Source organism: Pituophis catenifer, unplaced genomic scaffold (genome assembly GCF_029215685.1).
Source record: "Pituophis catenifer annectens isolate HBS135680 unplaced genomic scaffold, rPitCat1.0.hap2 SCAF_7, whole genome shotgun sequence".
Classification (NCBI taxonomy): domain Eukaryota; kingdom Metazoa; phylum Chordata; class Lepidosauria; order Squamata; family Colubridae; genus Pituophis; species Pituophis catenifer.
The window spans coordinates 71,702,929-71,728,815 of record NW_027256887.1 but is presented as its reverse complement, the minus strand read 5'-3'; the positions used below and the strand labels follow the sequence as shown (position 1 = coordinate 71,728,815).

The following is a 25,887-nucleotide window of genomic DNA, read 5'->3' as shown; positions in this document are numbered from 1 at the left end:
AAAAAATAAAATAAAACGGAAGCTGTCATGCTGGAAAGCAAAGCAGTCTTGCATAACAAGAATGCTTTGTAGTTCTGCATAGACTCAGTAACATTCTTTAAGAAATAAAAATGATAGCTCTATACTTCATTCGAAGTATGTCCAAATGCCCAGAAAAATGTCACAGGTCACCTGAGGTAATAGGAGTGGTAAGCCATCCTCAAGATGGCAGCCATTTTGTGAATATGTACTGCCCCTTCCCTATGAAAACAACTTTGTGAGAGCAATAAAGAGATGTAGCTGACACGGAGCCAGGCAGGTTGATTGTCTGGAACATTAATACTTCAAGGTTCAAGTTTAGATTTTGTTTCATAAAAAGATATGATTTAATTCACGTTCTACATTTAGGTCTTCACTTAAGACCTTTTACATTTGCTGAGATTATGAATTCCTATTTTTTTTTAAAAAAAATCACTCTCACATATTTTTACTCATTCAAGAAAGAAAACATGTCATGAATTATCACTTGAAAATGGTAAGGATAATAAGAGTTACTTTTAGAAATGTGTGAATTCATTTGTTGGCAGGGTGTTAAGGGAGATCCAATTAAATGAATGTATATCAAAGTGATTTTTAGCGGCATATATGGCCACAACTAGAACAATGGTCAGATAAAAGAAATATTCCATCTCTCTTTGCTGCGCAGAATCATTTTGGAATCAAGCAGGTTTCTAAAATAAACAGGGGTCCCATTTTCTGCAGATATGATCACCAGAGGCTAATGTCAGTTTGCAATATTTGAGTTTATTTACAATTATATAAATTGAATACAGCTTCAGTTTTTCAAAATATTCAAACCTACTGTTCCCACTTTAGGTCTCCACAGAGGCTGCCAGTTGCTCAGAATATTGTTAGCCAGTAACCAATTTGTGGGGGTTAATTTTTTTCCTCTGACAACAGCACCCTTTGGAAATGTCTGAAATTCTAAGATATTCACACCCCATTGCCTACTTCAAAATTCTAGACAGGTTACACCTCAAGGCAACCAATAGTGGGAGTCTTATTTCCAGAAGCTGGTTAGCAAAATTCATTACACTCTTTTACCTTCATTGAAATTGTCATCAGCTGAAATATGGGTCAATGGCGACTGGGGCCGAGAGTCCCCACAAAGGGAATAGCTATGCTCTGCCTGGATGAGGGGAGCTGGGGAAACTGGCGATAACTCCACTTCCATCATCTCATTTTTCTCAGACAGGAAGGGATCGTTCAAGAGCTGCCCCAAAACATCCTGGGAAAAGTCATCAAGGAGTTCTGTGAAGGGCTGTAAGAAAGGGAAAGAAGCAAAGAAAGAATTTAATAAAAACCCTAAGTCATACTTGACATTGGTCCCACCCAATGATCAGTAACAAAGCAATGGGGGGGGAGGAATAACAGAACCAGCATTAATCACTCTTTATTCAAAGAGTCCTCAATACCAGATCTTCAATTTGGGAAATTTTTCAGTTCCATCTTCTCATTAATTGTCATGAAATAGCTTCAATTTCATCATGCCCTTGTCCTCACCACATGTTTAGGGATATAACAATTGTTGTGCAACATCAGATCTACAAAAGGAAGTTCATGGGTAGGGAGATAGCTTCCCTGCTATTCATAATCAACTTGAAGCTCATAATGTGAGCACAGGTCATTTTCAATCATGGGGCTCTTTTGAGTATACAACAAGGATGGAATCAACACCACTTCACTCCACTGAAGCCTAAAGGGAACTACAACAATATTCATTTACCAATGTGAAATCATGATTTTTGATTTGGTATTCTAATAATTTACTAGCCTGATCACACAAAAACATTTTTGTCTATTTCTAGCACATTAACATAAAGCCACATAGCAGAAAATGGACTCATGGTAGCACATTCAGTGAGGTGCAAACAGTCCCTCTACACATTCATATTATGTATTCATGTAGGTTATCATCATGATTCAAGCAGGACTTTTCCTTTTTTTCAACACTATGGCTGCACCAAATATGCCCTTCCCAATAATTTCATAGACGTTTAGAAAGATTTCTAAACATAGACATTAAAGGTCCATTTAGCAGGGGCAGGCAATGCTACTGTATAATTACATTTTTCTCAATTCCATTCTCAATCTGCATACTTTGGACTCATACTTGCAACAACTGAAAAACATTTAATGTCAAAGATAATCACATCTTATGATAACTGAAAATATGTGTTCACAATATGTTCTATGAAGTACTTCACTTTATCAATTTATAAAACAATTTATGGGAAGACTCAAGTTCTAGCAGTTCAGGGGAGAACAGAACATCCTCTCCATCCAGACTTTATAGTAGCTGTTTGCCTATGCTACCAATTCAGTCTATTTTGTAGAAACTGGAACCTGGGTAGTTTTCAAACATATGCAATTCCATTATCTTATACCCAGCTTTATGTTAGACTGGTCCATATGCACTAGTATACACTTTCTCTGTATTTAATTTCTGAACACTTCACTTACATGTGTGCATATTTGTCTGTCTATGAATGCAACTATGTCTTAAAGGGATGTTTATTATTGAGTGCATAGCTATAACTTTCCCTATGATAATAATAAAATGGTTATTTTCTTTATTTTGGTGAGGAGAACTGAAAAGGAAATGCAAGGAAGCAGGCTTTGTCAAAATATAAAGAAAAGTTCCCTAATAGCAAGAATTGTTCAATAACGAAGCAGCCATTTTCATTGGAGTTTACAGCAGAAATGGCTGTAGAAGAGGAATGCTTACAAACTACTAGATGCTCTCCAGATACTTTTTAAGTAACTATTAAATTCGGTGTAGTGTTGAAATACAAATATTGCAAAATAAACTCAGGAAAACCCTGTGACAAACGCTAAAAGTGTTATTTTAAATTCAACAACATGAAGCAATTTTCAACACTGCTCAAAAAAAGCTCTGAGGGAAATGAAAAAGAATGAATAAGCATATGTCACCCAACTAAGGGATGCACAGCCCTGTTTGATATGTTGTCAAAGCACAGACATTTTCAGAGGCACTGTATCTTTCAAGATTTATATTCTCTAAGCATGGGAGGATGGACATTTCCATCTTCAGCTGTAGGAAAAAGCATGTTTTTCCAGTATTTTCTGGACTGAGTGTTCCATAAAGAAAACACAATAGCCAAGTGTAGCTTACTTTATGTGAAAACAAAGCACAAATGAGAAGTTTCCTCCACAGTGTTGTGTGCCTATGCTCATAAGGAACCATTAAGACAGTCTACAGCATGGGTCCTCAAACTACGGCCACATGCAGCCCGCTGAAGCAATTAATCCGGACCGTGGAGCACCACGAGGTTCCCCTCCCACATCCTTCAGCAGAGCGCAGGACTTGCCTTCAGGAGCCCTGCAGGCTGGAGCCGAAAGGTAAGCTCAACAATTTTAGCCTGCAGAATGCTTCTGAAAGGGGGTGGGGGGGAAGGAGGCGAAAAAACAGGCAAAAACGGCCCGTTTTTCACCTTCCCTGCCTCCAGAAGATAGAGATAGACAGAGAAAGAGGGGGGGAGAGTGAGAAAGAGAGAGAAAGAGAGAAAGAAAGCAAAAGAGAGAAAGAGAGAGCAGAGAGGGAGAGAAGGAAAGAGAGAGAAAGAGAGAAAGAGAGAAAGAAAGAAAGAGAGAAGGAGAGATAAAGAAAGAGAGAGAGGGAGAGAGACAGAGAGAGGGAGAGAAAGAGAGGGAGTGAGACAAAGAAAGAGAGACAGACAGACAGAGAGAGAGAAAGAGAGAGAGAAAAAGAGAGAGAGGGAGAGAGAGAGAAACGGAAAGAGAGAGAGAGAAAGAGAGACAAAGAGATAGATAGAGACAGAGAGAGATTTCTCAAGCTCCTTGGGGCTGAGAAGAATTGCTGCAAAACCCCCAGGAGCAAAACAAATTGAAGTTTAATTTGGGTGCATTGTTCAATGGACTGTTAAATTGGCATCGCCCACCTAGTCACATGACCTAGCCACACCCACCTACTCACATTACCACCTAGCCACGCCAACCCAGCCGATCCGGCCCCCTAACAGTCTGAGGGATCATGAATTGGCCCCCTGTTTAAAAAGTTTGAGGACCCCCGGTCTACAGCAGCAACACACTAGATTTGTTATGTTGATAATAAGATCATTGGTAATTGTGTATATTTGTTCCAAGGTAGTTACTGTCAAATGATTTCTAAACTGCTAAATCTAGCAGTTTAAATGGAAAGGGGACTTATCAGCTTCTCAGAGCACTGGACTATAATTTATGCCATTTACTCTCTGAACCACCCTTAAAAGTAAAGTCCAGTTCATCTTTTGGTGATATAATTAATATATCCTTATAGTTTTCTTGATAACAATACAGAACTTGTTCGTCACTGCCTTCCCCTGGGAGGTGGCTTAACAAATAAAAGAAAGTGCAATAAGGAAGAAGCATTTTGTGAGCAAACTAATGTAAGTGCACTTATGAAAGCTCACAAATTTACAATAAGGAGTTGAAAAACAAGTGTGTTGTGTTTAGCATAGAATGCAAAATAAATACATGTGCATGATGTGCACATACTTGTGCATGACAACCGAGACCTGTCTCAGGATCTGCCCATAATCCATCCATCTATCCGTCCATCCATCCATCCATCCATCCATCCCTCTCTCTCTCACACGCACAACACCAAGCTTCTCAAATTCACAAGAGGACAGCAGTAAGCATTTATATCTTTGTCTCATTGTGGCATGGAGAAGAACAGCATACAAGTATGTCAACAATGGCAAAATAATTGCTGCATATAGATGAGCAGAGATTAACACCAAAATTAACACTAGACCAACAACTAAGAAGCCAACAATACCCTAATCAAGGAACTGTCAAAAAAGCTGCAAACAGCAAACAACAGCCCAATCAAGTAATCACCACTCATAAAATGACAGCAAACCCCAGTCCCTACTAGCACTGATGATGTTACCTAGTTTGGTTAATGAAATATCTGCAAGAAAACAACCATTGTCAGAGAGTACCAAGGATTCTACATATAGGTTCTACATAAAGAACCTTTACCCAACACCAGAAATTAAATACTTAAGACCTGATGCTGCAAAACATGCCATAACTTAGTACTCTGTGTGAAACAGGCCACTATGGCTTATTCAACAGATTATGATTAAATCTATGGTTTAGGTCCCTGTTATTATGCTGCAACTTCTTCATCTGAATAGCTATTGGCTAGGTTGTATATGGCTGTTAATAGTAAACATTTGATAAAGATGGAGATATTTCAACTATTTATCTGTCTATGAGGAACTCTCTTATTTCTAAATGCAGAAAAATGATTGTCAGATTTCTATTATTGTTGATTAATAATACAATGGAAACTCTGTTTTCATAGTTGCCCTAAATTTATCTTGTTTTTCCTCTTTATTTTATTGTTCATGTATATAAAGGCTTAAAGCAACTTTCTTAAAATGCAAAAAGGGTAGTAAGGTTTGGAGTATTTCTATTCCCTGCAACAAAACTACGCTAATCAGGTGCCATAGAGAATTTGGGAACAAAAGTTCACAATGATTGTGTACCGTCAAACCCATCTACTGTGATCATTAAGTTCGCAGATGACACCACTATACTGGGTCTTATTACAGGTGGAGACAAAACAGCATACAGGGGGGAGGTTCAAAAACTTTCCACATGGTGCTTAAAAAACAACCTGCACCTGAATATCAGCAAGACCAAGGAGATGGTGTTGGACTTCTGGAAGAGAGAGGAACCTGCCCCACTTTACAATGAGGGGGGCTGTGTAGAGAGAGTCTCCTCCTTTAAATTCCTGGGAGTCCATCTCAGCGAAGACCTCACCTGGAAAAACAACATGATCCAGGTGGCCAGGAAGGCCCAACAGAGACTCCAGTTCCTTAGGGTCTTGCGTAAAAAGAGGGTGGAACAACAACTGATGACCTCCTTTTACCGGTCCACAATAGAAAGCATCCTCACTTATTGCATCACGGTATGGCACGCCGGCCTGACAGCCACAGATAGAAAAACAGTAAAGAGAGTGATGAGCACAGCACAAAACATTGTGGGCTTTCCCCTGATACCACTAGATGAGATTGCTTGGGCTCGCTACCTTAGAAGAGTGAGGAAAATTCTCAGGGACGACTCTCACCCTGGTCATCACTTCTTTACCCTCCTACCATTGGGAAGGAGATATAGAAGTATAGCCAGCCGCACAAACAGGCTGAAGAACAGTTTTTATCTGTGGGCTGTCAGACTCCTGAATAACATCATAACTATGTAGTATGATGGACTGCAGGGCCAGCGTAATGTGTAACATGTTCACACTGGTGCAATAACATTGGGTGTTTTGTTAATATGATTTATTAGGTTAGGAATTTTCTGTCTTCACTGTGAGTTGTATTGTGTTGGGGGGTTGCACTGACGGAACTCAACCAATCTCATTGTACATATGTTGTGCACTGACAATAAAGATTTGAAATTGAAACAATGGAGCAATCAATACAAGTGCCAAATTAGGACACTCATAGAAGAAATAACAATAGAGCATATAATTTTAATTACATAAAATTAGCAATTGGAATAAATTTACAACAGGAGAGTAATTGAAAGTTTTGGTCTGATACTAAGAGTTATCAAATAATAGGTAGCTTTCTCTAATAGCCCAGTGGTAGGTAGGTAATAATAGATGAGTGTTTTGTTGTTGTTAGTTGCGAAGTCGTGTCCGACCCATCGCGACCCCATGGACAACGTTCCTCTAGGCCTTCCTGTCCTCTACCATCCTCTGGAGTCCATTTAAGCTCATGCCTACTGCTTCAGTGACTCCATCCAGCCACCTCATTCTCTGCTGTTCTCTTCTTCTTTTGCCCTCAATTGTTCCCAGCATTAGGCTCTTCTCCAGTGTGTCCTTCCTTCTTATTAGGGGGCCAAAATATTTGAGTTAATAGATGAGCATACATGGCTTCAATTACAATAATATCTGAGAATATTCATTTAAAACAAGCACTATATTTTGGAATAGTCTACATAATGAATTATGAACATAATTGCCATTGCACCCTATTCTGGGACAATAAAAACACAGCAATTGAAATATTATATTTTTAGTTTTCATTTCATTTTTTCATTTTCATTTTATTTGATTTATATACCGCCCTACTCCCGAAGGACTCAGGGCGGTGAACAGGCACAAAATAAAACACATAGAATACAAAAATTTAAAAGCAGAAGTAAAATTGAATTAAATCAATTTAGCTTAGTTTTATATTTATGTTGCTCTGCTAAATTAGCAACACTATTAACTATGTTTGATTGGAGGCCAGGCTAAAACTGTCAGCAATTAGAGGGCTTAAAAATGTAATCATGTTTTCCCTGAAAGCTTGGATTTCCATTTTCTTCAAACTGGGAAACTAGCTTCAATTCGTAATTTCAAATCTTAGTTTTTTAGAAGGATCGAATTTTCCAAGTTAAAACATAATGGAAATTTGTGATTATTTAACATAGGAAATCTTAAATGGATTGTGCTGAGAAGAGAGAAAGACAATATAAAGTATAAAGTTCATATGTATTTCAAATTTATAGGCATATGCCAATGCTAGAAAAGGAGGACTAATTACTATCAACAACACTCTAATCTTAAATTGTACTATCTTGCAAATTCTAAATTAAACTATTTAAATTAATTTAAATTAAATTAAACTGTCTAAATCCTCCTCTCTTCCCACTCCAACCCCAGGAATCATTAACAAATGCCACGGGAGAAGGGTCCCTGCAAAAGAAAACAGGAAAAGAACCCCCCCAAACCCCCCCCCCATCTCAGCTGGATTTTCTCTCCCCACTTACTCCCTGGGGCTATTACCACCAACAGTCCAGGGGAATAAATCCTAAAAATGTTATTTGTTAAAGTAATATGCATTATTTATTTTTAATTTAAATATTGCTTTGGGAAGATATTTTAAAATCTGCTTTTCCAAATAACAAGTCAAATGAAAAACAGGCATCTCAGTGTTCCAACAGAAACACTATGGTAATCAGAATTTAGCTAAAATTAACCATGAAAATGCCCTTTAGTGTTTAACATCTGTGAAGCCTTTTTAAAAACCAAAACAAATGGGAAACCTCCTGAGATAGAAACAGAATGAAAAGATATCGCTCACATAGCGATGTGGAGATAAAATGCTCTTGGTTTGGAGTCCTGATGCACAGCACACAACAAAGTTCTTTCTAGTTTTCATTAATATTCTACTGAAGTTCAATTTTGAAATCTAGAAATGTTGGCATCCTGGAGTTATTTTTCAAGGCTGCCCTTAGATTCCACAGCAGAAGTAAAGCAACTTCGCATCCTGAGAAGAAAATTAGAATGTTTCTCCAAATATTCCTTTCTACCATCTCTATATTCACTAGACAGATAAATGTCAAAAGATATGACTTGTAAGAGTGATGCTGCTACATATTCCCCTGACATGTTCACTGAAGATATTGATGATGGAGTATTAACAGCCTCCCTCGTTCCAGGGAAAAAGCGAAAAGTATAAAGTACGTGCAATTGCTGACGCAAATGCATGATTCAAATGAACCGTGAGCTAGATAGATGCATGGCCTTTATAAAGCAAAGGTAAGAGCATGCTAAATGCATCCATATCCAGCTTGCAAGTGTCATTAAAGGTAAAAGCACTAAACAAATTCCAGTATCAGAATAATATCACAGCAGGTCGTCTGGATCACCTCAAGCCACTATTTACACAAAATCATGAGCTAAAGTCCAGGTCATTTTAAACCACGACTGCCAGCTGTGAAATTCTGAATTAACTTTCCTAGTATCAAAACATCCAATTTATACAATCCAGTCAAGTCGACAATCTGAGCAGGCATGAAACTCTTGAAGGTTTTGCATGAGGCCTCTGAAGACTTTCAGATGTTGTTACAGGGTTGCAGAAGGTAGTCACAGACAAAAACGGAGCTCAGGAGCCCGTTTCACTGGCAAAGTGCTTGGGCCACCACAGGCGCCCATGTCATGAATGACGTCAAGCTGGCCACACACACCCCGGCCATGCCCTCCCACCCCCCTTAAAGTCAAACACAAACCTGATGTGGCCCTCAATGAAATCAAGTTTGACACCCCTGTCCTAAAAGAATAAGATAAGAAAAAAGATAAAATTGTCTGAGCTATCTTCAACAGTCAAAATGATCCCCTTAGACCAGGGGTGTTGAACTTGCAGCCCGCGGTCCAGATGTGTCACATGCTGGGCCCGCCTGGTTTAGCAAAGGGAAAAAAGTCCCGATACGTGCCGTGACGACGCGAATTTGACACCCCGCTGTTCTGACCTAGGCTTCCTTAGAAATTAAACAGCACAAACTTAGTCCCGGCAAAACTCTTTAATTCCTACAGCTGTAAATTACTTTCATTTACAGTCTTTCAGAGGAAGTTTATTAGCACCCACCTATCTCATGTGGAACACTGCCAAAGAGTTAATTTCCAGATGCAGGGCAAGGCCAAACTTGGCACAGAGTCAAAAACAGAAGTTTCAAATCTTGAATCGGCCAGATGAACTAATTGCTTCTTGCAAAAGCTCACGGCCTGTTCGCTTCTCTTTTATGTCTTATGGGAGGGGCCAATCATCTCCAAGCCTTACTCCCAAGTCGACCCTGTTTCCTTAATTGTCCCTGTCTCCTGGCAGCCCTGCGCATGCACACACTGGGAACTGGCTCACGCTGTTCTTCTGCCTCACTGATATCAGACTCCGGAGACTCCGGAGGAGCAAAGAACTACCAAATAGCCTTGGCCCCCTCTCTGCCTCTGACTCAGACCCATCGTCCAAGCCTTCCCCAGACTCCAGGACTGGCCCACATTCCTCCCCAACCTCCTTACTGTCCAAATCTGCTGCCAGCTCTGCTGGCAGGCCACAACACCCTGCCTTAGACAGAAAGAGTAAAAAGATACAAAGTCTTGGAAAGGAACAGAGAGTGAAAAAATGAGAATTAAGAAACCTAATAAAGAAGGTGAGAACATTTGAACAACATTGCTACATCCCAAAAACCCACCCCATTAACACATAGAAATTCACAACCTTAAAAGTGCTATGAATTTGAGATGAGAAACTGTTTAAAAACTAGATTAGGCTTTGCCTCTTGTGCACTCAATCCATTTGTCTTTATGTAGAAAAAAAGAAAGCCCAACCTTTAGAAGAGCAGGAGACTGAATGGCAGGGAAAGAGCGACATTAGAAAGTACACTTGGCTGTGTACTAACTGGAGCCTTTAGCAGCAGCTCCTTAGCTCCAGCCACATACCATGCCTTCCAGACAAAACATTCCTTTCTCTGTGTCTGCTTCTGGCATAAAGGGCTATTTATGTCTGATTGCAAAAACTGCTGTAGAGCAGAGCAGGGCCCGCACCCTCTGTGCTTGACTTTGCAGCCTCCAGTCCAGTTTATAGCACCCCAGAAGTCATTTGGATAACAAAAGCAAAATTAGTATAGAACCAGCAGCTAAAGAAAAGTAGCCACGGGGGACAGAGACTCCATTTACTTCCATTCTGTGCTTTAATTGAAACACTTAACATCATTACTAGGAAATTTAATGAACTCCTTTGCACATAACATTAAAGCCATGACTTGGCTTTAACGCCATGTGAAGTGTAAATCCATCCCAAGGAAGAAAGACACCACAATGTAAAGTCACTGCTTATGAACACTAGATTATGGTTACTAGTGAACCTAGGATCCTGGCTTATTGGTTGCTTGTTGATGTGTCCCAGACATTTCTTTTTCCCACTGACAGAAAATATCAATATTTCAATTGTTTCAATAAAGAAACATGATTAATTTGCTCATAGGCAAGTGTTCTGACTTGCTCCTGGCTTAATTAACAAACTATGATTTAAACAACATATGTACAACAATGTGTGTTGTACATGCAAATATAGTACAGGATAAGAAGCACTGTTAATATCCTAACCTTATACTTCACAGTCAAGCCGTTTTACTGTTATTTAATAGAGAGTTGAAGTCAGGATGGGAATCTAAGTTGGGCTGCTCCTTAGTACTTGGATTAAAGATCATTCAAGAATTCCAGAACTATAATTCAGAGCGGGAAGTAAAAAATAATAATAAGAATAGAAGAAGGCTGTGGCTACCACTTCTAATGCTATGAATGAGTTTAAAATCTCATCAGGAATCAAGTGCAATTCAAAGGACTTTATTTTCTTTAGTATGTTGTGTAAAGAAGCTATTGTAGTGTGATTAGCTTATGGTTCAGTGTGATGCATGACTTAATACAGTGGTTCTCAACCTGTGGTCTGTGGATCTCTTGGAGTCCACGTTATCATCACAGGGGATCTGCGAAAGTTTGAAGAAATGTTACAATATAAATCTTGATTTAAGTGTTTTGGGGGGGGCATGGGCATGGTGCATTGCCACAAAAGGTATTTAAAGGGGTCCCTGGTGAAGTAAAGGTTGAGAACCACTGACCTAATACATTACCATTCACTTAACTGTAGGTATTATGTAAATACACATCACAACCACTATGTAACATGACAATGCCAGGATCCACACTGTTCATCACACAAATTACAAATACTCCTTCATTTCCACCCCCCACCCCCACCCCCGATTACAATCCTATGAGGGAGGATTTGCCTAAGAAAGAGCAACTAATCCAAAATCACCCTAACTTGAAGATGGACTTGAATTAAGTTTTTCCTGGTTCTGGTCCAACAGTTTAATCAATAATTACTGTGGCTCCGATTTCTATAACTTGAAGCAAGTTCAGCAAGTAGCCTCCTCAAATATTGAATACATCCCCTACCTGTTGAATTGGCTATCCATAGTTTTAAAGAGCCTTTGATGGCCAAACTAAGATTCGGGACTGCCAGGGTTATGCTTAACCAAATTCCCTGACCTTACAGGTTTCTTAATCCTTAAATTAATGTTTTACATTGCAATTCAGGTATCGCCCACTGAAAATATGTTTTTGAAAATTGTTTTTATGTATACACACGGAGTTCTAGTTACGGTAAGTAATGAGTGAAAACTAACTTCCTAAAGTAATTGACTATTTCACTCTGATGGAATTCCAGGCATCACCAACCTTCCTCCCACAAGAGCTGGAAGGGAATAGGGTTAGAGAGGAAAGGGAGAGAGAAATGAATCATGCAGAACAAAGTAACATAGCAAGAGCAGCTGAGTATCCCTTCAGGAATAAATGTTGTGATGTTTCTTCATGTAATCCATGCAGTGAAAATCCCCAGGCATATTTATTCAAAAGAAATCCAGGGACTTCAACAGCTTATTCCCAGACAAATGTATCCCACATTGCAACTTCATTATTGTACAGATGGCAAAATACCATAGCAAAAGAGTGAAGAGGAGTTGTAGAACTGGCATATTAATTAAGATCAAAGACACTGTATACGTTGGGAATAGGCGGTACGAAAAGCAAAGGAGAGCTCCGATAATAAAATACCACAGCAAAGACATTACTAAACTATTTTGAATTCAATTAAAAACAGTTATATATATTCAAATAAAAACATCAAAGCTAGAGTGTGAAAAACAAAACAGCATTACAAAACAATCTTACACTTAATACAACTTCAAGGAATGGAATAAAGAATATAACAAAACAATTTACTGTGATAAACGTTTTGACTACCGCAAAAAAAGGAAGCATGAATTCTTTAAGTAGGAAACCTCTGAAATTTGATCTGTTTTAAGTTTGGCTACCCAACAATGATCCTATTCCCTTCTAGTATACAGATAGTCCTCGACATACAACAGTTCATTTAGTGACTGTTCAAAGTTATAACCGCACTGAAAAATGTGACTTATGAACGTTTTTCAGAGTTACAACCTTTGCCGCATCCCCATGGTCATGTGATCAAAATTCAGATGCTTGGCAACTGGTTCATACTTATGACTGTTGCTGTGTCCCAAGATCACGTTCACCTTTTGCAACCTTCTGACAAGCAAAGTCAATGGGGAAGCCAGATCCACTTAACAACCGAGTTACTAATTTACCAACTGCAGTGATTCACTTAACAACTGACGCAAGAAAGGTCAAAAAGTGGGGCAAAACTCACTTAACAAATGTCTCACTTAACAACAGAAATTTTGGGTTCAGTTGTGGTCGTAAGTCGAGGACTACCTGTACAGTACACTAAATGTGGTCTTTCCCAACAGACATGCTAGATTTCAAATTTCCATAATTTCAACATAGCACTTTCAAATAACTATGCTGGCTGAGATTACAGGTTTGAACATGCCACCACTTGGATATGGATACAAAACTGGAAAACGCTAAAAGAAAAGTAGCCGTCTCTCAAATCATTCACTCAAGGTAAAATGCAGTCAGTTGTCTTCAGGGAGGTTTCCAAACAGAGCTGGAATGAAACACAAAGGAGCTGGATGACCTCCTGGCTTAGTCATGACATATTTGACCTAAAAACCAGCAATTTTGCTTGCTGAAAAGTTTACACGCTATGCTGCAACTTGGACTTTGTCCTACTATACATGCAAGGTACATTGTTTAACTAATGTTTATTGGCAGGGGGATAGTATTTGCGGAACAAAATTATCCTATTATTTCCAGGAATAGAGTTGTCCAGACCTTAAATGACAGATCTCCAGTTGAGAAACTGCTTCTCAGAATATTACTGATCATAGTGACACGACTATATATATATATTGATCTATGGTGAGGAAACAAATTTAATTAAACAGAGTTCATTCCAAAAGATCATAGATTTATCAGACTTTTCATGGCAAGTTCCAGGTGTCTGAACAACAACAGCCTGGTAATTATGGGAATTGTAAACCCCACAAATCTTGAATGTGCTAGGGTGCAGTCTTCTGTTCACTAACAATAAAATTAAAATCTAAATGTAATATAGCTAGTCCTCGACTTACAACCACAACTGAGCCCAACATTTCTGTTGTTAAGTGAGACATTTGTTAAGTGAGTTTTGCCCTGGGTGAAATCCAGCAGGTTCTAGCAGGTTCTGGAGAACCAGTAGCGGAAATTTTGAGTAGTTCGGAGAACCAGCAAATATCACGTCTGGCTGGCCCCCGAGTGGGATGGGAATGGAGATTTTGCAGTATCCTTCCCCTGCCATGCCCACAGAACCAGTGGGGAAAAATTTTGGATTTCACCCCTAGTTTTGCCGTATTTTACAAACCGTTTCATATTTATGACCGTTGCTCTGTCCCAAGGTCATGTGATCACCTTTTGTGACCTTCTCAAATCTATGAGGAAACCAGATTCACTTAAGAACCGGGTTACTAACCTTTCAACTGCAGTGATTCATTTAACAACTGTGGCAAGATAGGTCCAAAAATAGGGCAAAACTCACTTAATAATTGAAATTTTGGGCTCAATTGTCATAAATCGGGGGACTACCTGAATTTTCCTGTTGTTTTTTTTTCCCCTCAGCCAGTGGCCCTTCTGGATAAGGAAGATGGAAGTTATAAAGGAAACCAGGATGGCAAGACTGAATAAACTTTACCCACTGATCCCCAATATAGGCAATGAATGGTATGGAGTGGAGGTGGGAGACAGGTAATCACTTTGGGGCAGTGGTGGGTTCCTCCCGGTTTGGTCCGGTTCGGCCGAGCCGGTAGCGGTGACGATATGACATCACCGAACCGGTTCTCCCCCCTGCCCCCCCGCCCCGCCCCCCACATTATTCTTACCTTTTATTTGGTCCCACCCCCAATCTATTGCTGCCTCCTGAGTCCCAGCTGATGACTAGAGGGAAAAAAACTGTTTAAATTCTTGCCGCGGGGCTTCAAAGGGCCGTCCTACAGCTGATCAGTGTTAAAAGCAAACAAATGAGTCGGGTCGTAAGTGCGAGGACTGGTCGTAAGTGCAAGGACCTTCCAGAAATGACTCTGACCAGCTAGCCACGCCCACCTAGTCACATGACCTCCAAGCCACACCCACAAAATAAGCCACGCCCACAGAACCGGTAGTAAAAAAATTTAGAACCCACTCCTGCTTTGGGGAAAGTTTCTAGAAGAAAACCAGAAAATAACACATAAGGGAGCCATAACATAACAATAAATAAAGTGGAATTGAGAAAGTCAGTTAATTTCTATCAAAAAGACTAACTTAAATTATTGGGTAGTTGAATATTATATTGAAATTGTTATATGATTTTATAATGCTTAGATTTATAATCTAAACATGAAATTTATTGCCCTCTCTTCCTTAGGCGTAATGCCACTCCTGTTTTGGTGCTAGAATCAAGTGGGAGCCCATGATCTGAATCTGCTTATGAGAATTAGTTGTCTCACAGCCAAAAGAAACATCCTGGTATCAGATCCGTCCATTTCCAAAGAAAACTGGGCTTCTTGCCCAGAGAGGGCCATCTAACCTGTTGCATAATTCAGGTGGCAGAAAGAAGTGGAAGAATTTAAGATTCTCACTATACAGGATTCTCTAAAATAACAAAAGAATCATCAAAATAATTACCAGTCTCCCTTCTCCATATCTTGCTCTACCTCCTCCTCAAACGGTTTTTGTTTTCTTGATTTAATGTTTAATTTTGACTGTTCTGTACTACACAACAGTCTGTATAGAAGACACAAAAGCAATCACTGGAATTCTGTACTATAGAAAAAACAACTTTTTCTACAGTAATATATTTTTTGGATGTCTGTGTGCCTGCCAGGGAGAAGTCTGATATTGTAAAAGAAAAAGAAAATCTTCATATAAATCCTATTAACTGACTGTGGTTACTTTTACACAAAGGAGAAGATAGGAGAACACATCTGATTTGAAAGTTACGAAACACAATTGTACAAGGTTCTTTGCTATTAAACTTTCAGTGAATGGAAGAGAAAGGCCAGCATGCTTGCATATATTACTAGCACTATATATCCTGGTAAAGCAGCTAATCAAGAAATTATCCTTAGATTCTTTTATGGACAATAATACTTAAGATTGGAACTAGATTATAATTCTATGTTTACCTGTAGAATTATATCCCTATGTTCCTCTTTATCTCTAACTTTTGCAGTACATTCTGATCTTTGCTTATCCTCATTTTAACTGCACTACCAAACTTGTGACATATATCTATTATATAAAAAAAAAGTCCTGCCTTTTCCCCCCAAAGGGATTATTGACATTTTCAAATTCTTACTTAGTGCGGGGAAAATGGTCATGGCTCCTAAAACTGCAGGACAAGTTCATCACTGATTTAATCAGGAAAAATTAACACTTGGTAGTTGTGAACCAGCCAACACAATTGGAACTCTGCTATAAAAAGTACTTCACAAGTGGTTTGTACAGCTTCACTTGGCTTATCTCAAGAAACAAACTTTCAGACGCTATTTTAAATAGGCTGTCAGGTTGTAAATTTATTATTCATGGCTTCATGGCATTGTAGAGATTAGGGGCCTGTTTTCATGTCATCAGGACTGACAAATAGACCAGCAGGAAAGAGTAACAGGTTGTTACATCTCTTAAATTGAAAATGACATGCAGTAGATTGAGATGTTGACAGGTCTTGATCCTAAGCAAGGGTCCAATGTATCCATTACTATCTTGGAGAACCCTGCGTCCATCTGTGAGCATGTTAATGTTTCAAACTGTGGCAACATAGAAAGAAATACAAAGAAAACAGCTGCCTATCTGTAGCTCATTCCCCCCCACACACAAAAATCTAAGGACCTCTTTTTATTTTTCATCTCATAAACTTTTCTCTCTGTAGGTGGATTCATGAGTGCAGAGAAGTGCACCTAAATTCTATAAAGAATCCTAGTAGTCATACAAATTATACATTCATAAAGGGAATCAAAAAATGGGAGCACTGAATTATATATATAATTGTTGCAAAAATCATGAGGAATAATTACATAAAATTTCGCACTGGGTATAATTATAACCTATTCTTTAAAGTGGTCTTCCTAATTTTCACATTCTCTACCTAGACACTCCTTAGATTAACAGAAGACGCCTTTAAAAACTCACTTTTACTCAGTGTACATCTCACAAAGAGGGTTATCATAGAGAAGGTTAATGACATACAGCTCATGTTGCCAATTTTGGAAATAGCGTTTTTTATGTGTATGTTTATGAGTAAAGAACATATTCTTCTCTATAAACTGACAGAGATAAGTATTTTCCTTTTGCAATTTAGCCATTAAAATCTGACAAAGGCAACCAAGCCACCAGAAAACTTTTATAACCTATTTTAAATGGCTTAATAATTTAATACCAGAGACTCCCTCTTAAGAACTCTAATTACGGAATTTCTTTTGCATAAACAGTTGGCTGTAAAGCAGTGTTTCTCAACCTTGGTAGCTTGAAGATGGGTGGACGTCAACTCCCAGAATTCCCCAGCCAGCAGCACCGGCTGGGGAATTCTGGGAGTTGACGTCCACCCATCTTCAAGCTACCAAGGTTGAGAAACACTGCTGTAAAGGAAAGAAATCACCAGCATGCTTATGTTCTGGAATTCTGTAATATTATGATTAGTCATGCAGGCTTGAAACAGAACAGACTTCTCCAGTTCACAGTGTTTCTTTTCTACTCTTGAAGTAATGTCTTGCTGGTTTCCAAAACATCATAGTCCAAGTGCTAATTTGAGGCCAGTATCAGGCTGGATAACCACAAAAGCCACCTAACTAGTTCTAAGTGCTGGGTCAATCCCTTCTAGTGAAGTTCCTTTCATCTCCTCCACAGTAAAAAATTCCACCCTAACCTTTTCTTTTAAAATATTCAAGGGATAACTGAGTGTATGACTTTATTGTATGCTTTTTATCATCTCTTTTGAAATGTGTGTAAACCTTGTTTATACCTATGTGCCTGCTGACGGCTGATTTGTCTGAATGCCAAGCTTCCAGGAATTCTCTTGTGTTTTTGGATTTAGCTTAGTCTAGGATACTCAAGTGTTTCCTAATTGAAGCTATGGTCAAAGTCTGTTTTCAACTTGTCACTTTTTTAATTTTTGTTTAAACTATTTTCCATCCAGCTGTGTTTATTGAAAATTTGTAGCTGACGTGGGCATGCTGTCATAAACATTCATGTAGAAAGCATAGTTTTTCCTTAGAAGTTTGCATACATGCAAATTTATCCCATTTGCACACTTTCTGAAGTGTTTCATGCCCACGTCTGATACCAAGAGAAGAGAAGAGAATATATGTGGCTCAGGGTTAAATTATGGAGCATATGTGTTGCATTCATACAGGCTTGGAGTGAAGCCCTGGAATCTTCAGCAGGTCTCCAGGTGACATCTGAGATGATCGAGAAAGATACCCAATACTTTGGACCACCACTGCAAAAGAGCTACTAGTACTAAATATTTGATAGATCCTTTGGGTGATTTGCTGTTGATCAAACAAATATTTGACTCAATTATTTAACGATTTTTTAAAAAGGAAACTCTTAGACACATCGTGTTGTAGAGGTCAAAACATATTCTAGAGTTCTGAGTGGCAGATGTTTCAATTCCTATGTATAAAAAATAGTTATCCCATGAGCTTCAAGTGTTTGTTTTTCATGGGTAGATGGTCCACTCTACTATATTCTAAGATAGTTATTTTTAGCCTCTATAAAATAATCAGGTAGGAAGAGTAGAGAGTAACCATCAAAAAACGTCTCTCCTTCCCATTCCAGGGAAAACAAAAAGCAGAAATCTTGGAGGCTCATTCTGACTTCATCTGCCATGGCTGGGGTGCTAGACTAGACTAGGCGAGACACATTCCATCATGCAATAGTGTTGGCAGGTTTCCAGAAAGAATTTAATACACAATGTTTCTACCTTTCAGTTAATAGAGTTGCTTCACAACAGGAATGCAATTCCCCTTTTAAGTGTACATTTCCTTTTGTGCAATTTAGATGCACACTTTTCCTGTGGTGATCATTTTCTTTTTCTAATTACAAAATAAAGATAGCCGGTGGAAGATGGTTTATAAAAGTTTACCGGTGTTGTGAGCAGACAATTGAAAGACAACTGAAGAATGCACATGACTCATCATCAGGATGGATGACTCAGAAGCATTGTTTATTTTGTCATATGTGTAGGATTTTTAAAAGGACATAAACAATACTATTCTATAAATAGGACCACTTTAAAAAAATCTTCCATTTTTGTTTCAGACCATGTAACACACTAACAAAATAGGACTGAAAAAAAGTGGTTCCATTTAATTAACAGTAACAGTCCAGAATTATTAACGTGCTTGATAAAATAATGGAAAGAAATCCCTATCCTGATAAATAGGTGATGCCTAAGGGAAACTGAAAGATTTGGGAGAGACAAATTAGTAAGCCTGTTCACCAATGTCAGAGAGGCAAGTCTCTTTAAGCTGTAATATCCAAAAATCAAAATGAAATCTATTTTGCTGACTATTTTGCTGGAAATGGTAGACAAGTGTAGATTCAAATCCTAATACTCAGTGTGGGTTGCCCCGGGTTTTGTCCGGTTCTATAGAACCGGTAGTAAAACCGGCGGGAGGCTCTGCCCACCTGCCCCGACGTCATCATGGGTGATCTGCACATGCGCAGAAGCTCCCGCTGTGAACCAGTAGTAAAGGTAAGTAGAACCCACCCCTGCTAATACTGTCATGGTGTGACCTGTCATTATTCCCCACCTCACAAGGATGTTGAAAATAAAGGCTGCCTACCTCACAAGGTTTTTGAAAATTAAAAAAAAATAAGAGGGACAGCATTAAGTTACCTCAGGAAACTAAGGTTTACAAAAGTAATAAATAACATCTCCCCCAAAGTAATAGGGCAGAATTTGCTAATAGATTTAATTTATTTATTTAAAATATTTATATAGCTACCCATCTTTCAACCAACTCTGGACTGTTCCAATCAGATGTTCATTACTGGTGAATAACACAAAAATGTCACCTTTGTCCTCTCAGCTTTATAAGGAATAAAGAATTGTGACATCAAATGTTTAATAAACTGGAGGGAAACACCATAAATTGTCTCATCTTTCAAAGTTACTACTGCAGTACTCTAATCTCCATAGACATTGCCTTTACTACTGGTTTGTTCTTGGGGCACTACTTTTAAATAGAAAAATGTGTTAATTTAGGATGTTTACAAGCAATAAAAACAAGCTGGCATATAATCAGTCATAATTACTATGTATCACTATCTGTAAGACAGTGTCTCAAAAAGCTAAGATAAAAACAATATATAAATATTACATTAAAGTACTGAAAACAATTTAAAAGAGTAAATATAAAAAGACCTGACCAATTTTGTTCATGGAAAGACTCTTGACTCTAAGCAGCAAGAATTCTACCATTTTGGAATTGTTTCACCTGTGCCAGATAAATAGACCTTGGTGAGCTTCAAAAAGATGCAGTTACAGAATTATTCAATTGATTGGGAAATGCTGGGGAAAACAGCTTTCCTGTTTTGCCCTGATTCAGTGTGAAGAGTCTCACTTCCCCAGCTCTGAAAAAGTGGAAGCTCATCTATATATAGAACTGACCAATTATGGTAATCAGGAAAGGCTCAACCAACATATCCCAGAAACCAGTCAAATTACACAGCCAAAAATGGGGCACAATTTCTTTTTTAAACTGCTGATGTAAGAACTTTGAAAGGAGTAAGAAGGTGCAGAAAACATTAAATGCACAAAACATTACTATTATACAGGAAAAAAACATTAAATGCAGAGGTGCAGAAAATATTAAATTAACCTTTAATTCAGAAAGTTACATTACAATGGCTAAATGAAGGTAGTATCTCAGTAGCAATCCTATTCTTTACATAATAGGAATGCTACCTATTAAACAGTGTTTACATTTGGGTTTTAATGGGGTTTTTAATTTGGTTTTAAAGGTTACAGACAAAGAGACATGACAGTTATGGTAGAATATAGATGTTCTTCCAAAGGAATTAGGTATGGAATTCTGGGGTGAAGGAAAACCAGAGGCAACTCACATTGAGTATTTTTTATCAGCTACATAACAAATTCAGATGGATCAGCTTCATCTAGCATAAATTAAGTGGAAGGAGGGTACACTGTAGAAAGTAAGGGAAGTAACAACCCTAATTGCTAGGAACAGTTTCCTAAAATTAACCATCATCAACACATGGTATTTAATAGAATGCTTACTTGCCAGCACCACTACATGTCATTGAAAGAGTGAAGGCTGACATTCCTTCCATAAGTGTTTGTTTCGTCTCAGCATGATTGCTGGTCAGGGAGTGTTTCATCAAGTCAATCTCTCCCTCCATCTAAAAGTATTATTTCTCAAACATAGCTTTAAAAACAGCACCATCAGGCCTTGCCTTCTCTTCCTGCAGAATAAGCCCAGAGATTGTCTGGTTGAGGCCTTTTTTGTGCAGACCGAAAACTATTGTATTTCTTCTTCCAAGAAAAACACCTCTGATAAGGGAGCCTCTGATAACTTTCTGTCGGTTTTACAAGGAATGCTTGTTTGCTATTGTGTGTGATTATGTTTAATATGTTGTTCTTTAATCAGGTTTGGTCTTAACCCTATTTAATATTTCCCGATTTATTAACACTGTTATTACAATCGTGTATTTTACATTTTAATTTCAATCTGCTTTTTATGGGTTTCTTATGCAGATTGGAGTCTATCAACATATTGAACAAAGCACTACCCACATCATAAATTAGATTATGATGGACTTTGGTTATGCTTGCTGCACCAGTAAAGTAGGAGCAGAAACTACAAGGTGGTTTCTTCCATTATTAGAAATGAAAATTACATGTTATATAATTAGCAGAAATCTGAAACTGAAAAACACCTTTGCATTGCTAGTCATGGTAAGGTTTTTAGATGAATTTTATTTTCATGTCTATTCCTAGAACAATATTTTTTCAAGATTGACAACTTTAAGATGTATTGAATTTTATTCCCAGAATTCCTCAGCCAGCCTTGCTGGTCCCCCTTGTTGGCTGGGGAATTCTGGGAGTTGAAGCCCACATATCTTAAAATTGCTAAAGTTGAAAAATAGTGCCCTAGAACATCTGCCAGAACAATAATATTTTACTTGAGACATTATATTTTGGCATAAAAATATTTTGGCATAAAAAAAGAAAAAGAAAAAGAAATCTCTCTCTGCCTCATTTTGTCACGTTGCAACAAAGACCCTGCTTTACTTTCAGTTACGTTTTTTCAGCATAGCTAGGGGGGGAAAAAATCTGCTCCTCTTTTTGCAGCTAGCAACAGAGCCCTCCGCAAAACAGCTGAGAGCAAATCAGCTGAGAGTCCAGAGGCTGATCAAATCAACTTATGGTAATTAACCTATGCTGAAGCTGAAAGGGGCTGTTTTTTTCTATTTTTGCAGGCACAGGTCTTCTCATTTTTCTTTTAACACTGATCAGCTGTAGGGCAGCCCTTTGAAGCCCCGCGTCAAGAATTTAAACGGTTTGTTTCCCTCTAGCCATCAGCTGGGACTCAGGAGGCAGCAACAGATTGGGAGTGGGTGGGGTAAGCGACCAGTTATCGGCGATCCAACAGAGGCAGAGGGTGAGGGTGAGTGAAGGCGTGGGGGGGCAAGAGAGGGCTTTGGCGACCCCTGTGAAATGGCCGTTCAACCCCAAAAGGGGTCGCGACTCCCAGGTTGAGAACCGCTGGGCTAAAGTATTTCAGTTAACCAGCTTACTAACTTAATAACTGCAATGATTCATTTAACATCTATGGCAAGAAAAGTCGTAAAATGGTGCAAAATTCACTCAACAAATGTCTCATTTAGCAAGGTTGGGCTCAATTAAGTTGAGGATCAGCATTGCATTTTGTTAGTTCATGTTTCTCCACTGAATTATTTTCCCAACTACTCTGCCCAGCATTACAATTCGGTGTTTATATATCCATTCTTACTATTTGCCTCTGCTGCCAGTTCTTTTGTCCCTAAATAACAACTAGAGGACTGAATTATTTTTGTATCTTATTCACATCACAATTAGAATAGCCACTGTTACAGAGGATTTTAGCTACTTGGTGTCTACTTCATTTCCAAGTATTGCTTGCTTCACTGAGGTCAAAAAATACTGTATATCCAAGCATTGACCTTGCAATGGTCCAAGGAAAAACTAAGTTTGATCTTTCGTTCTAAACATTTGATAATTTGGGAATAGTTATGGCAGTTTCTGAACTTGTTACTGAATCACAAGCAATCAGGCTGGACTTAGAATGAATCATGTTAGCACAAGGCCACAATTTGGCAAAAACAAGAAACTTCACCTATTATAAAAACTGCACTAAATTAAAGATTCTATTGTGGATTTTGGCTTTGGGCAATATTTGAACATGGTTATGCTTTACAACTATTATAGTTCAGTACTCGAGTCTCAACACTTTTGGAGTGGTGCATACAATTGGAATGTTGTAGGCACCCACATAAAATGATCACCATGGATATCATCTGTCATGAATGAAGGGACATATATGTGTCCCAGGATAATGATGCAAGACTGAATTTGGGTTGGTCACTGGGACCAGAATAAATCTATGGTCTCAATAAAGACCCAAATTTGATCTCAATATCATCTGTCACCAAACATCAATTTATCAAATGGAAGAACAGATGTTGTTCCTTGTTACTCCTTCCACCCAGATGCTTCATATCATTGTCCAATTTATCAACCTTTTTTCTTTCTTTCTTGTTGGCTCTTCAAAAAAAAAAAGCAGTAAGTATATCCATCCATCACTTTTATTTTCTAAAAATGCCAATGAGACCCAAATAATTATTGTAAAGGAAGATAATTCTGGTGCTTTTGTTCATATCATGGCAATTTCTATTTATATCAGTTCATTAAAAAAATCTAAACAAAATTAAGACAGCAGATAAATGTAAGTGTTTGCAACACAAGTGTACTCAAGCACCCTGCTGCCTACAAATATTTTACCAGGGATCCTAAGCTTAGTGTTAAGCAAGCAACTCTACCTGTTTAGTTAGCTATGCTTAAAACAAACCACAATGTCTTGTCCCATGTTTGCAGGCCTCACTGAACAAAAAGCTGTAGACTTTCCTTCCATATTGTTCAAGTTTACTCCAGGTCTGACCAGATCCCCAAAACAAGGAAGAACACAGCATGGAGAAAATTAAAGTCTACAACAGATTTGATAGGTGGAGTTGTTTGTATGATACTAGCTGGAATCTCAATTTCATCAGACAACATTATCCAAATATTCGCTACAGTCTTCTAGACTCAAGGCCATAGTTGCCACCTCAGACCCACTAGGAGTATGGACAGCCATCCGATGCAATGAGTAAGGAACAACAGCCCTTTATCTTCCTCTCTCTACTTTTCCCCACCTCTTCCAGTTAATTTTCAGTGATTGTGTTTAATGAGTGTATTAATTGTCTGCTACTTTCTGCTCCAAGTGGCAGGCTAGATACTGAAGAAAAAAAGAGAAGCTAGATAAGAGAATAAAGAAGGCACACAATATTTTATCTAACTGCTGACCTAAAAGTTATGCAAATAGTTAAGCTTGAACTTAATCAAGTTCCAATTTTAATATAAACACAGTATACAGTCTAGCTCCATTTCCCTTCCAGTTCTCTCAGCACAATATTTTTGATTCCAGAGCAGCTTAGGCCTCACCTAGTTTCAACACACTTAATTCACGTGAGAACGTTTTCTTCTTCCAAAGCTGGCAAACTATTTTTTTTTCCTGTGAATTTTTGTCTTTAGGGAGATACCAATGAGTTAAACTTTCCAGCTGCTGAGCAGAGAACACTAGCCTGATGTTAATGCACAATGGAATCTCATATCTAGAAAGCCAGCGAGCACCAGGTTTTTTGGTCCCTCTCACTCCATGAAAAGGTCTTTTGTTACTTCTGGGATATCAATAATGAATGTAGCAGTTTAATAAATATGTTTGATGATGGTGGTCTTTGTTTTTTATTTAGGAGAGGTCCACAGTTTAAAAAAATTAAAGAAAGAAGGAAGTTCATTCTCTACTGCAGGAGTTGGCAATCTTTTCAGATCTCTCTCTCCCTCCCTCTCCCTCGGGTGAGGTGGGTGCAAAAAAAACCCAAACATTTTTGCAAGAATCCAAAACTGAGAAAGACAGCTGAAATCTCCTATGAGATTTGACATCCCCATTTCAAAACACTAATTTCCTGAGATTTGAGGCAATGTTAGCAGGGGGAGCACAGATGTACTTGGAGGAAGTGTTATATTGAAAAAGTGTTGTATTGAAAAAGTGTTGTATGGAAGTTATATTATTTATCCAAGAAAACTGAATCTCCCTAGTTCCATCAAGAGAGAAAGAGGCAAAATGTATTCCATTGTTTATACACACGTATATTTATCCTTTCTTTTTTGTTGCTTTTAAACTTTTCAGAGAGGCAACAATGAGATTAAATAAAAGGAGATATACATTTGCTGCATTTTCCAAAGGCAGCCTTTAAAAAAAAAAAAGTCTCAGAAGAGCAAAAACTGATTATTTTCAGTGCAGAAAGCAGGCATTCAAATCATCCAGATAAGACAGCTGGGAGGAAAATTGCAAAGACACATGAAAACTCTCTGCGTCAGAGAAAGGAAACTTCAGCTATAATAAACCGAAGAGACAGAGAAACAGAACTGATACAGGTAATTGGTCCAGGACTTACTGAATATCTCACAGCAAGAGGAACAGATGTTCCTAGGAAGCCTGCTAAAGAAACTCAGCCCATCTGTAATTATGGTAACATGATCTACCATTGTTCCCCTCCTCTTGTCTTCTGGGAACATGTGGTAAAAAAATTACTATTCCTCTACTGAAGGTTTCTGTTCTGCCCAGTTCTTTAAATAAAGTTATACTTTTGGAACTGTTCAAAGAACTAGAAAAATCAGAACTAAGAAAAGGAATTGGCAAACAAGTCTTAAGGCCACACCCATCCAATGGTGCTTTTCATCCCAATCTTAAAGTAGCCAAGAGCTTAGAGCCATGATGGTGAACCTG

The 25,887-nt window shown here is 38.4% G+C and overlaps 1 protein-coding gene across 1 annotated transcript in view; it reads right to left on the bottom strand.

Moving 5' to 3' along the window:
• The window catches only part of CREB3L2 (cAMP responsive element binding protein 3 like 2), a 73,085-nt gene that overhangs the window by 26,951 nt on the left and 20,247 nt on the right, over positions 1-25,887 (bottom strand). Inside the window, exon 2 of the mRNA XM_070946750.1 lies at positions 1,084-1,300. Within this exon, the coding sequence (XP_070802851.1) occupies positions 1,084-1,300 (217 nt within the window). The remainder of the gene's footprint in view (positions 1-1,083; positions 1,301-25,887) is intronic.